The sequence below is a fragment of the Malaclemys terrapin genome, chromosome 2 (assembly GCF_027887155.1).
Source record: "Malaclemys terrapin pileata isolate rMalTer1 chromosome 2, rMalTer1.hap1, whole genome shotgun sequence".
In the NCBI taxonomy this organism is placed as follows: domain Eukaryota; kingdom Metazoa; phylum Chordata; order Testudines; family Emydidae; genus Malaclemys; species Malaclemys terrapin.
Genome location: NC_071506.1, coordinates 49,052,334 through 49,066,659, shown reverse-complemented (window position 1 = coordinate 49,066,659; position 14,326 = coordinate 49,052,334). Strand labels below are relative to the sequence as shown.

The window sequence follows — 14,326 nt, the reverse complement described above, 5'->3', positions numbered from 1 at the left end:
CACCAATCTACTAGAATTCTTTGAGGGGTTCAACAGGCATGTGGACAAGGGAGATCCATTGAATATAGTGTATTTAGATTTTCAGAAAGCCTTTGACAAGGTCCCTCACCAAAGGCTCTTACGCAAAGTAAGCTGCCACAGGATAAGAGGGAAGGTGCTCTCATGGATTGGTAACTGGTTAAAAAATAGGAAACAAAGGGTAGGTATAAGTGGTCAGTTTTCAGAATGGAGAGAGGTAAATAGTGGTGTCGCCCAGGGGTCTGTACTGGGACCAGTCCTATTCAACATATTCATAAATGATCTGGAAAAAGGGGTAAACAGTGAGGTGGCAAACTTTGCAGACGATATAAAACTACTTAAAATAGTTAAGTCCCAGGGAGACTGTGAGGAGCTTCAAAAGAATCTCTCAAAACTGGGTGACTGGGCAGCAAAATGTCAGATGAAATTCAATGTTGATAAATGCAAAGTAATGCACATTGGAAAACATAATCCCAACTATACATATAAAATGATGGGGTCTAAATTTACTGTTACCACTCAAGAAAGTCATTGTGGAGTCATTGTGGATAGTTCTCTGAAAACATCCACTCAATGTGCAGCGGCAGTCAAAAAAGTGAACATAATGCTGGGAATAATTAAGAAAGGGATAGATAATAGGACAGAAAATATCATGTTGCCACTATATAAATCCATGGTATACCCACATCCTAAATTCTGTGTGCAGATGTTGTCGCCCCATCTCTAAAAAGATATATTAGACTTGGAAAAGGTTCAGAAAAGGGCAACAAAAATGATTAGAGGTATGGAACAACTGCCATATAAGGAGAGATTAATAAGACTGAGACTTTTCATCTTGGAAAAGAGACGAATAAGGGGGGATGTGATAGAGGTCTATAAAATCATGACTGGTGTGGAGAAAGTAAATAGGAAGTTTTATTTACTCCTTCTCATAACACAAGAACTAGGGTCACCAAATGAAATTAATAGGCAGCAGATTTAAAACAAACAAAAGGAAGTATTTCTTTACACAACACAGAGTCAACCTGTGGAACTCCTTGCCAAAGGATGTTGTGAAGACCAAAACTATAAAAGAGTTCAAAAAAGAACTAGATAAATTCATGGAGGATGTTCCATCAATGGCTATTAGCCAGGATGGGCAGGGATGGTGTCCCTAGCCTCTGTTTGCCAGAAGCTGGGAATGGGTGACTGGCTGGATCGATCACTTGATGATTACCTGTTCTGTTCATTCCCTCTGGAGCACCTGGCATGGGCCAATGTTGGAAGACAGGATACTGGGCTAGATGGACCTTTGGTCTGACCCAGTATTCTTATGTACTTTGTATGGCCCCTGCCATCTGGCCAAGAGCTTGCTTTCTGCTGTGGGCACCAACACCATTGCCTGATCACCAGCCTGGAATTTCCAAACCCTTTCTTGTGGATTATAATAGGCTTATAAGGCCTTTTGTGCTTTTTCCGTGTGTTCATGCACTATTGGGATAACTTGGGATATTCCGTCCCGCATCTGCATCACAAATTCGATGACATTCATTCCTTGATTAGGCTGTTCACCCCCAGTCTTCCTTGGCAATATCCAATATGCCAGGGGTGGTGACCATATAACAGTTCAAAGGAGGGAAGCCTGGATTTTTCCCAATATCAGCCAACGTCAGGCAGAGTAGTAAGGTATCACAATTTTTCCCATCTTGACTCACTGCTTTCTCTATCATGCTCTTCAGCATTGTGTTGAAGCATTCAACCAGGCCACCAGTCTGTGAGCAGTAACCTGAGATGCATATTCAAAGCATCACACAGAGGTCCTTCATCAACTTTGACACAAATGGAGCCCCTGATCTTGTCAATCTCCTCGGGCATTTGTACCTAAGGGAAAATCTGGAATATTTCCTTCACTATAGTCTTGGACGCTCATTCACAGTGATATGGCTTCCAGACACCAGGTAGAATAATTCAGTACAACAAGCACGCACTGTTGACCTCGGACTGACTTCTCCAGTGGTCCTATCAAGTCCATTGCTATCTTGTCAAATGGGTCTTTGATAATGGTTATTAAAGGGGCCATTAACTGAGGTTGTGGACTGTGCAATTGGCAGTCAGGTTGTGGACTGTTGCAATAGCATCCAGTCTCCATGCATTTTCCCAGCCAAAAGAACCTTTGTAAGATTCTATCTAGTGTTTTGATAGGGGACACCCCAAAGGTGTCCCAAACAAATGCCAGATCTAATGCTGCCTTTCTGTGTCCATGGAGTACTAGAAGCTGCTCCAGTTCTTGCTCCTGAGCTGGATTAGTCTATATAAGAGGTCCTTTTTTATAACAAAGTAAAGCCCTGGAGCTTTGGATTTCCCCTCTACTGGGATCCCATTTATCTTGACTACTACTTTTCTAATATTTGGGTATAGAGAATCTTTGGCCTGGTCTTGCATAAAATTCTTAAGAGGGTCCAATATATCCAGACTCGAGGGGATTTATTTCAGTTTTACCCCCAGGATTTTTCTCTTGTGGAACTGGGCCCCACCTCAGGTTTGATAACTATCTGAGTTGCCTCCCTGCCTGCTGGATGAGACCATTAACACACCTTTTGATTTTGGGCCAAGATTTTGGGCCCCGATCTTTTGTCTGCCCTCCTTTCTCATTTAGTTTTCTGAGATTTACCAGCCATGGTTCGAGTGATCATGAGCTAATTTAGTTTAAACTAAATGGAAGGATAAACAAAGCTAGGTCTGTAACTAGGGTCCTTGATTTCAAAAGGGCAAACTTAAAAAAAAATAAGGGAATTAGTTAGAGAAGTGGACTGGACTGAAGAATTCAAGGATCTGAATGTGGAGGAGGCTTGGAATTAATTTTAGTCCAAGCTGACAAGCAACTTGATGCCTGCATCCCAAGCAACAGGAAAAAAATCATGGGGAAGGGATGCAGAACAAACTGGATGAGCAGAATAAGCATCTCAAACAGGCTACTAAGGGAAATCAGAAATCCTACAAGGAATGGAAGATGGGAAGGATCAGCAAGAATAGGCACCTCTTGAGGTCAATCAGCATAGGGAAAAATTGAAAACTGCCAAAAGCCAAGCAGAGTTGGACCTTTCAAAGGAAATTTAAACCAGTAGTAAAAAGTTCTATTGCCATATAAATAAAAAGAAAACAAGGAAAGAAGAAGTGGGATCACTAAGCATTGAGGATGGAGTGGAGTTTAAAGATAATCTAGGCATGGCCCAACACCTAAACAAATACTTTCCCTCATTTTTTTAATAAGGGTAATGAGGAGCTTTGGGGGTAGTGGTAGGATGGTTAATGGAAATGAGGATATGGAAGTAGAAATTGCCACATCTGAGGTGGAAGTCAGATGCAAACAGCTTAATGGAACCAAATCCTGGGGACAGAGATAACCAATAATATTAAAGAAACAGGCACATGAAATTAAGCCCAATAGCAAGGATTTTTACTGAATCTGTAAATTCGGGGGTTGTACCCTATAACTGGAGAATTGCTAATAATGTACATATTTTTACAAAAGGCGAAAAAAGTGATCCAGGAAACTACAGGCCCATTAGTTTGACCTCAATTGTATGCAAGGTTGTGGACAAATTTTGAAAGTAGTAGTAGTTAAGGACATAATGGTAAACAGCAAGTGGGATAAAATACAACATAGTTTTAAAAAAGGTAGATCATGCCAGACCAACCTGATCTCTTTCTTTGAGAAGATAACTGATTTTTTTAGACAAAGTAAATGCAGTAGATCTAATTATTAGTTAGATTGGAGAAGATGGGGATTAATATGAGAATCGAAAGGTGGGTAAGGGACTGGTTAAAGAGGAGACTATAGTGGGTCATACTGAAAGGTGAACTGTCAGGCTGGAGGGAGGTTACTAGTGGAGTTCCTCAGAGATCAGTCTTGGGAACAGTCCTATTTAATATATTTTCATTCATTACGTTGGCTCAAAAAGTGAGTGTGTGCTAATAAAATTTGCAGATGACACAATATTGGAAGGTATTGCCAATACAGAGAAGGACTGGAATATCATACAAGAAGATCTGGAGGACCTTGAAATCTGGCACAATAGAAATGGGATGAAATTTAATAGTGCAAAGTGCAAGGTCATCCACTTAAGGACTTACAACAAGAATTTTTATTATACATATCAGTTGGAAGCAACAGAGGAGGAGAAAGACCTGTGTGTATTGGTTGATCACACAATGACTATGAGGCAGCTGTGAAAAGGTTAATGCAATCCTGGGATGCATCAGGCAAGTTATTTCCAGTAGAGATAGGGAAGTGTTAGTACCATTATACAAGGCACTGGTGCAACTTCATCTAAAATACTGTGAGCATGTGGTCTCCTATGTTTATGAAAGATGAATTCAAACTGAAGCAGGTGCAGAGAAGGGCTTCTAGGATGGTCAGAGAAATGGAAAACCTACCCTACTAGAGGAGACGCAAGGAGCTTAGCTTGTTTAGCCTAACCAAATGAAGGTTCAGGGGAGATATGATTGTGCTCTATAAATACATCATAGGGATAAATACCAGGGAAGGAGAGGAGATATTTAAGTTAAGCACCAATGCTGACACAAGAACAAATGGCTATAAACTGGCCATTAACACATTTAGGCTTGAAATTAGATGTAAGTTTCTAACCATCAGAGAGGAGTGAAGTTCTGGAACAGCCTTCCAAGGGAAGCAGAGGGGGGGGGGGGGCAAAAAAACCTAACTGGCTTCAAGACTGAGCTTGATAAGTTTATGTGGGGGATGGTATGATGAAACTGCCTACAATGGCATGTAGCCGATCTGTTACTGTTACAGCAGCAAATATTTCCAGTGGCCAGAGATGGGGCACTAGATAGGGAAGGCTCTGGGTCACTACAGAGAATTCTTTTCCAGGTGTCTGACTGGTGGCTCTTGTTGACATGCTCAGGGTCCAACTGTTCACCAGGAATTTTTCCGCAGGTCAGATTGGCAGAGACCCTGGGGGTTTTTCATCTTCCTCTCCAGCATAGGGCACAAGTCACTTGCTGGTTTAAGCTAAAGTAAATGGTGGGTTATCTGTAACTTGAAGTCTTTAAATCAATAACTCAGCCATCAGTTATGGGTGTATTACAGGAGGGGGTGAGTGAGGTTCTGTGGTCTGCAATGTGCAGGAGGTCAGAGTAGATGATCATGATGGTCCCTTCTGGCCTTAAAGTCTATGAGTCTATAAGAAAATAATTCAGAAATAAATACCCAAAGCAAGATGGGATTTTAAGAGTCTGATCATATGTATTTGGTTAGCATAGTAACTCTTACAAAACTTATTTGTATTCATGAAGGGCCCAGTTTTGTAGTCCATATTCCTTAAGCAAAAATTCTGTTAATTTAGCCTAATGGTAGTTTTGCTGAGTCAACAATTTATGTTTGGGTGTATAATATTTCTAATGCCTCTACATGCATATTTTGCAGCCTCTCAATGAAAAGTTAGTTTTTAATTATGCATACAGGTACTTATGCAAGATATTTTCCATGTACCTCTGCTATTTCATGGAATCTTTGTTGTCAAACTATTAAATCATAAATTACTGCATTCTTAATGCAGCACTGCTTAGTATGACACCTTATCCTGTATGGATTGTATTTGAGGTTCTCCAATGTTAGGGAAGAAATTCATTGGCTCTCTAGGGTTCGTATTAGAGAAAATAGTTAGAGCCAGTAGCATCTCCCCTGGATTTTACAAAAATGGTATTACCCTGGCTTTCACTGAGACATTGCTGGTTACCTTCTGTCAGTGAGCAACTGTCTCACTGCAAAGCAGAAGCACAATCTCCTTTCTTTTGTGTCTGTGTTCAAGGCAGTTACTTCTTAGAAAGTGGGATTTCTTCACAATGACTATGTACAAGAGCAAACGCAGAAACCAAAGATGTAAGTAAAACCTGAACTCTTTTTTTATATCGGACCATTGAGAGGAGAGAAAAAAAAATCTCCAATTTTATTGAAAACGATGTATTACTTTTTCCCACAGTAGTTAAATAACACCAGAACAGCAAGAGTGGTATTTGCTACTCTTTATGCTACAGTATCTATGTGTTAAGTGGATGAAGAATCTTAGAAATTAAAAATTAGCTCTCTTGTTACTATGGAAACCCTCCGTAAGGGACTGCTTTATAAAATCAACAAAGAGAGGTTAAATGTAAGTTCAGTCTATCCCCAGTGTCCCTTATTCAGGGCATAATGATTGGATAGTTATATCTTTCACCTTGACAGGGTTAGCACATTTTCACCTTGTAAAAATTCTTTTTGTAGATTGACATGGAAAGCTTTGGGAGGTTAGAGGTGCTAAACTTCAAAAGTGGTCATTTTCCACAATTACAATTTTTTTGTGGAAAGAAGCTAGTGTAGCTTAAACAACACATACTGTGGGGGGAGTCATAAGTATAATATTTTAAAAAGTAAAAACATCCTGAATTTTCATCAGCATGCTAAAGACCAAATGTTCCACTTAAGAGACTGTTCGGTTTCTTAAAATATGGCCTTAGCTAAGCAATTTTAGTAACAATATTAGACACCTTTGCATAATGTTCTGGAGGAGCTGAGCCAAATCAAAATGTGATGTCACGGGTCAAGCTATAAAGTATGTACTACTGAAAGTACGAGTAAAGTGAGATAAAAAAAATAGGTGGGGAGGTAGTTTGGGGCTGAGAGGGGGAGATATTCTATTTAGAAAACCTGTGTGGAGGGAGTGTGGGAAAAGCAGCAACCTAAAATAAGGTAAGTAAGGAGGCTATTCTAACAGGAGCATTATTACTGTTAAGCATTCAGGGCTGTTTCCAGTTTTTCCACTGAATCAGTGGGACCAGTTTTTGGGTCTCAGAGCTTAAGCTCTGTACAGACCTTGGGTAGTTTTTCTTCTATCCCATAGCCAAAGTGACATACTGCATGTAAAAAAGTTTCAGTGAGACACCTGTCTGTGGCTTCTAAAACCTCTGACATAGAGCTCCATGTCCCCCTTTTCACATTCACATGAAAAGACCCACCTTAAACTTTGTCCTGGTAACTTCACAAGCAACAAAATAGATAACCCACCTGTGTATAACTGAGTTTGGTTTACTGCAACCATAACATAGTTTCCAGATTCATTTCTTTCTTGTTTACTGTGCCAGTTAAACACAAATATGTTTATGACAAGATCAGAAGCGCTTTCATGCAAATGCAAAGCCTCCAAATATGTCAGATGAACGGCATTTTACAACACTGTACGAATGGCAACATAGGATTATTTTTTAACAAAATGAATCTCTTCATTCATTCACTTCTCCCTTCTTCGTAGCTTGAACAGGTATATGTTTTATGACAGAAATTTTTAAAAGTAGAAAAAAGTAATGGATGCAAGGAACAGACTGAGTGTCTTTGACAAATCTCTTTTCCTTGACGTTGTTTAATTTTTGCTATGGAACAGCAATGATGGTTTCAGTTTACTTATTATGTAAAGACTGGTGCAAACTCCAACAGTAACAGCTGAGAAGTCCTTCTGTTGCCAAAGTTATTGTCTTGTGTTCCCTTGTGCTCCTGTTTAATTTCAGTGCCCATGTGAATGTATCTGTAGCCAGGTTTTCATTTTTCTATGGGCACAGTCAAGAATTGGGAGGTAGTTTAGGGACGGGAAGGAAAATATTTCTAGGTACTCATGGAAACATTGTATGAGACACAAGAAAAGATATTTTTATAAAGTGTAGTCACATTTCTTTTTGGTGAAGGAAAGTCTGATTTACCCATAGGAGGAAATTGTGAATTGCAAATGAGAGGAATCAGAAGTATAATTACAACAGTGGCTGTTGGAATGATTTTGCTGAAAAACTAAAGTAATAGTTGGTTTGTAATTTTAATAAATGCTAATAAATTGCTGTTATAACTGTTTCCATTATGCCAAACATCTGCTGTAATATAGCAGGCACTTTTTAATACCTTATATTTAATTAGAATCTGGAAAATGTCAATCTAAAACCTTAGCAGAGATTGTGTGTATGTAATTTGGGAGATTTTCTGTTACTTTCCCTAATCTTACAAGTCAAAAGCTATTTGAAGGTTACAATGCACATAAATGATTGTTGTTTTGAAATATCACAGAGGGATATCAGTACTAACTAGGTAACATAGGAGAAGTCAAGGATTAAATTTCCTATCAGTTTTTCTTGAGAACACTTTCATGCAAGCAAAACACAGATGTTATTCTAGAAGCCAATTTGGTAGCACTAAAAAGACAATAATGAGATGTATTAGAGAGTCTATTCTGAGTATAAGTTGGAAAAAAAACAGTTGGTATTTTCTTATGAAAATGTTTTGAACATCTGGCACAAAAGGCAAGTGAGCTTTTGGGCTTTCTTATTCATTAATTCTGGCTTCTCTGTCTGCTAAATGGTGCACATAATTTTCAGCATTGCTTTGTCAAAAGCTTCTGAAAGTACGAAAAAGAGTGCAATCATACAAAAATTGTTTCCTACAAACAATTTGAAAGCATGCTTATTCAGAAAGGGAGACAGAAAAATGTAGCCATTTGCAAGGTGCAGCTGTTTTACCTCTCTGGCACTTGTATATAACTCTACTTTTAAGCTTATTTATACTTCATTTTGGATGCAGCATTTGTTTACTTAATTCTAATCCACACAATAGTATGACATTCTGTATTAGGGTAGCTTTTGTTGCTGAATTTTGTTACATCAGACTTTTGGAAACAACCCTGTTGAGATTCAAATGAAAATTACAGTACATTATCTTAATTCTGGACTTTACTCTGACTGCATAAAATGGCATAGTGTACAGATTGTAAGAGTGAATGTCTGAGACACAACGTAACAGAATGAAACAGTTTATTTATAATTTTGTGAATTATACATTTTGTTCATTTCATAAGTAGATTACAACTAATGGGAATTAGTTAGACAAAATACTACAGTAAACTAGTACCGTAATTTCACTAAATATCAAAATTAGTTGGTAATATGTGCATGTTTGTGTATGTATGATATATATGTATACATGTTTAGTGTGCATTATCTGCACCACACTAAGGATACTGAATAACTATTGGGTTAGATTCACACTCTCTCACTTGTGTTGTCTCAGAGACTGAGTATATTGATGCATCTGGCCCATTATACACATACTCCTGCGGGAATTCTGCGCCACTGCACAATGCAGAAATTAACATGTGTGCAGAATTTCCTTTCCCCCACAGAAATGGGCTGCAGTGGTGGTAGCCGCCACTAGGGGCCACTGGACTCTGGAGAGCCCTGCTTGCACATAGAAGACACTTCTGTGGGAGGGAAAGGGAGCTACTGGGTTCCTGGCAGCTGCAGTTCCCAGCATGCCCTGAGAGAATGAGAAGGTGGTGCACAGGAAACTCCATGCAAGCCTGGGACCGAGCATTAGGCTGTTTCTTCCTCTGGATCCCTGGGCTCAGGGGTGGGGGAAGAGGATGTGAGTATCTGGTCCAGTGGGGCCCCATGGCTGGGCTCCAGGGAGGAGGGGGTGTGGGTATCTGGGCTGGGAGCCCCATGGCTGGGCTCGGGGGTGGGAGGGATGGGATGCAGGTATCTCGCTGGGGGGATGCGGTTAGGCTCTGGGGAGGAGGGGGCTTACTGAGGGGGGGTGTCCACAGGTGGGCTCTGGGGGAGAGGGGTTGTGGGTGTCTGGCCCCCAGCTGGGTGCGGTTAGGCTCTGGGGAGGAGGGGGTTTGCTGGGGGGGGTGTCCACAGGTGGGCTCTGGGGGAGAGGGGTTGTGGGTGTCTGGCCCCCGGCTGGGTTCTGGGGGGAGGGAAGGGGGCAGAGAAACAAGAACTGGGTTGTCATAGGGGTTTCTTTGACTCTCTACTCCCAGGGGAATTTTTGTGTGTGTCTGTATTGTTACAGACATACTAGCTGACAGGTATTTTGAAATAAATTACCAAAATAATTGAAACTGGCATGACTATGTAGTGTTATTTTGACAAATATAATTTGCACATTTTAAAAATATTATGCACAGAATTTTTAATTTTTTTTGGCACAGAATGCCCCCAGGAGTAACTACAAACACTGAAATTTTGGTAAACATTTCTCCATCTAAGATAAGGGCTTTGGAGGACAGAGTTTAAATCTTGGACTGGCCTCCTCTGAAGCTGCTGTTAATGATGGGAATGATCTTTATGGACCTACTCTCATACTGCTTGGGGAGATGCAGGATTTCTTCATGAAGACTCTGATGCTCTGAGTCTGTGGACAGTGGTCAGACTTGACTGTTGAAGGGATCAAGACGGGCTGCCTCCTTCTAGACAGTGCTGTTCAACGGGAGTTAAAATGTACCTTAGCTATAACCTACCCAAACTTTAAGGATTGTGCAGTTTGAGGTCAGGGACTTATCTGTTGTCTTCTTCAGCTTTATTTTCTTTGTCCTTGGAATGTTCTCATATCCATCATAAATGACAATGTCAACATGAGAGTCTATAGCAGGCTGGGATGGGGTGCCTGCCCAGCATTGGCGCTGGGGGGGTTAAAAACAGCCTAGGAGGCTGAGCAGCAGGCAGCCAAAGGAGTGGCTGCAGGGGAAACAGCCAATTAGGGTGGTAGCTGCAGACAATTAGGGCGGCAACTGGATCAGCCAATCAGGGCCAAGCCAGATAAAAGGAAGCTACAGACCAGAGCAAGTAAGTCTGCTGCAGGGAGCCCTAGGGAGAAGACTGGCTTCCTAGAGGGCTCCTGGTGGGCTGCCAGGACTTACAGGCACAAGGCCCTGGGAAGAGGGCAAAGGAGCTGCAGCCAGAGGCAGAAACAGAAGGAACTCAGGCTATGGGGAAGTGGCCCAGGGAATAGACAGTGATCTGGAAGGAAGAGGCAGCAGGAAGCTGCTGTTTGCAGGGTCCCGGGGCCAGGTCCCGGAGTAGTGGGCGGGTCTGGGCCGCCCCCACTAGCCGCTCAAGGAGCGGCCTGGCTGTGGACTGCCAAGCCTCTGCAAAGAGTGGCTGGCCTTTTGTTGGAGGAGTCCCCCACAAGGGGGGGAACCAGATGATGACAGCCGGATGGCTGTGCCACGAAGCAGACGCTGAGAGGAAGGAGCCGTAATAGGTCTGCAGGCGGAGGCGAGGATGGGAGAGCCACCACCACCTGAGGATGCACCCGATGGGGCTGAGCTAATTCCCAAAATGCCCAGAAGGAGACGCCACTTTGGTGAATGACCCCATGACACAGGCAAAGTCAAAGAAGTTGGTTTGAAATACACTTTTACCCCGATTTAACGTGACCCAATATAACACGAATTCTGATACAATGCAGTAAAGCAGTGCTCCAGGGGGGCGTGGCGGGGCTGCGCACTCCGATGGATCAAAGCAAGTTTGATATAATGTGGTTTCATCTATAACGCGGTAAGAATTTTTGGCTCCCAAGGACAGCGTTATATCGAGGTAGAGGTGTATTAGAAAATATATCCACTTATTCGGTTCATAACAGCAACCTTAGATACCAGGCAGTTTCAGGGGATTAATGACCAAAGCTCATCAAATTCAGTAAGGATCATCTGATTGATTTAAATGAGCTTGGAATTGGGCCCCAACTGAATTAATACCTTTTGCCAGCAGACCCATTATTATTATAAATAGAGTTATATGTGATATAAGCAGTAATGAATATTCATGATTAATACTAATAATAATATCATCTCTGTGTTTTGTGTTTTCATGAGGCCACTGTACATATCACCTGTGTTAGTGCCTAAAGCTTTGTTCAAGATTCAAACAATTTACCAGACTCTCTTGTCCTTGTTCAGGGTCCTTGTTCTTTGACAGTTGCAGAGTGAGAGGTCTTCCCTTCCTAAATATTATCTATGCACTGTTATCCACAATGATAAAATCAGAATGATCAAGCTAAGCCTACAGTTGAATTGCTGATGTGAGAAAATTGCTGACAGGCAGTACCCGTGATACCAGTTGACGTTATTGGGAAACAAGCAGTGTCCTACCTTATGCATGTCTCCATTTTAACTGAAGGCCTTTCGAGGTGGCCTGATCCTGTAGGGGAATAATTGAACAAGTGACAGGCAAAGAAAAGATTATCTATTTTATGTGTCCTTACCTTTCAGTGTCATACCTGATTAGTAGGGCTGTCGATTAATTGCAGTTAACTCATGCGATTAACTCAAAAAAATTAATCGCAATTAATCACAGTTTTAATTGCACTGTTAAACAATAAAATACTAATTGAAATGTATTAAATATTTTTGGATGTTTTTCTACATTTTCAAATACATTGATTTCAATTACAACACAGAATACAAAGTGTACAATACTCACTTTATATTTGGTTACAAACATTTGCACTGTAAAAATGACAAACAAAAGAAATAGTATTTTTTCAATTCACCTCATACTGGTGCTGTAGTGCAATCTCTTTATCGTGAAAGTGCAACTTACAAATGTAGATTTTTTTTGTTACATAACTGCACTCCATAACAAAACAATATAAAACTTTAGCGCCTACAAGTCATCTCGTCCTACTTCTTGTTCAGCCAATCGCTAAGACAAACAAATTTCTTTATATTTACAGGAGATAATGCGTCCCGCTTCTTATTTACAATGTCACCTGAAAGTGAGAACAGGCATTCAGCTGTCACTTTTTTAGCTGTCATTGCAAGGTATTTACATGCCAGATGTGCTAAAGATTCATATGCCTCTTCATGCTTTGATCACCATTCCAGAGGACATGATTCCATGCTGATGATGCTTGTTAAAAAATATGTTAATTAAATTTGTGGCTGTACTCCTTGGAGAAGGATTGTATGTCTCCTGCTCCATGGTTTTACCCGCATTCTGCCATATATTTCATGTTATAGCGGTCTCAGATGATGACGCAGCACATGTTGTTCATTTTAAGAATGTTTCACTGCAGATTTGACAAAACACAAAGAAGGTTCGAATATCAGATTTCTAAAGATAGCTACAGCACTCGGCCCAAGGTTTAAGAATCTGAAGTGCCTTCCAAAATCTGAGAGGGACGAGGTGTGGAGCATGTTTTCAGAAGTCTTGAAAGAGCAGCACTCTGATGTGGAAACTACAGAACCTGAACCACCAAAAAAGAAAATCAACCTTCTGTTGGTGACTCACATGATGAAAATGAACATGCATTGGTCCACACTGCATTGGATCGCTATTGAACAGAATCCATCAGCATGGACGCATGTCCTCTAGAATGGTGGTTGAAGCATGAAGAGGCATAGGAATCTTTAGCACATCTGGCACGTAAATACCTTGCAATGCCGGCTACAACAATGCCATGAGAATGCCTATTCTCACTTTCAGGTGACATTGTCAACATGATGCGGGCAGAATTATCTCCTGCAAATATAAAAAAAACTTGTTTGTCTGAGTGATTGGCTGAACAAGAAGTAGTACTGATGGACTCTAGGCTCTAAAGTTTTACATCATTTTATTTTTGAATGCAGTTCTTTTGTACATGATTCTATATTTGTAAGTTCAACTTTCATGATAAAGAGATTACACTACAGTACTTGTATTAGGTGAATTAAAAAATCCTTTCTTAATACATCATTAACAGTTGTCATTGGGAAATTAAACATATAAAAAGGGTAATATTAAAGACATGGTCTAATAAATCCCATAAATATGACCTTATCAAGCCATAACTAAAGAGAGGACTATGCACGGTCCTTGCACACAGGAGCGGCGCCAGGGTTTTTGCCGCAGCTCCTCCTCTGAAGCTGCGTTCTCGGCGGTGGGGGTCCTTCCACTCCGGGTCTTCGGGGCACTCCGGCGGCGGGTCCCAGAGCAAGTGAAGGACCCGCCGCCGAATTTCCGTCAAAGACATGGAGTGGAAGAAGCCCCTCTGGGCGGCCCTGGTTCTCGGTGGTGTTTCCGTGGCCGCTTTTCTTCCCACCCAGAGGAATCGCCACTGAAATTCCGCCAAGGGCGGCGAAATGCCGCCCCCCACATCCTGCCGCCCTAGGCAACTAGTGGAAGCACTGGCCCTGCTTGTACACTAACAACTTCATAAAAAAGGAATCATAAAGAGTGCAAAAATACATTCCAAATCTCTTGGTTTTACCTAAAATCTGATAAACGATTAAGCATCCATTTACTGCTTTTAAAGCATCAGTCATGATCCAAATGCTACATAGAATGAGGCCAGTGTTCCTGTACTGCAACGGTGTAATTCTGTCTTATTCTTTGAGAGCAGAATCCAGAAATTATTTCTCAGTCATTTCCAGGCAAAACTCTCACTGAAGGACTGAGTAAGAGCAGGATCTGGCCCTAAGAGAACCTCATTTTTGGCAACAATTACAATTTGGCAATAATTATAAAACAA

At 41.1% G+C, this 14,326-nt stretch overlaps 1 protein-coding gene across 13 annotated transcripts in view; it reads left to right on the top strand.

The window, feature by feature from the left end:
• RALYL (RALY RNA binding protein like) overlaps positions 1-14,326 on the top strand; it is a 574,454-nt gene that overhangs the window by 415,145 nt on the left and 144,983 nt on the right. Inside the window, exon 1 of one of the 13 annotated variants that reach the window (XM_054018797.1) lies at positions 5,786-5,902. The exons of the other annotated variants lie outside the window; for them this stretch is intronic. Within the exon in view, the coding sequence (XP_053874772.1) occupies positions 5,866-5,902 (37 nt within the window). The 5' untranslated portion in view covers positions 5,786-5,865. Of the gene's footprint in view, positions 1-5,785; positions 5,903-14,326 lie in introns of those variants that run through there. 13 annotated transcript variants of the gene reach the window in all.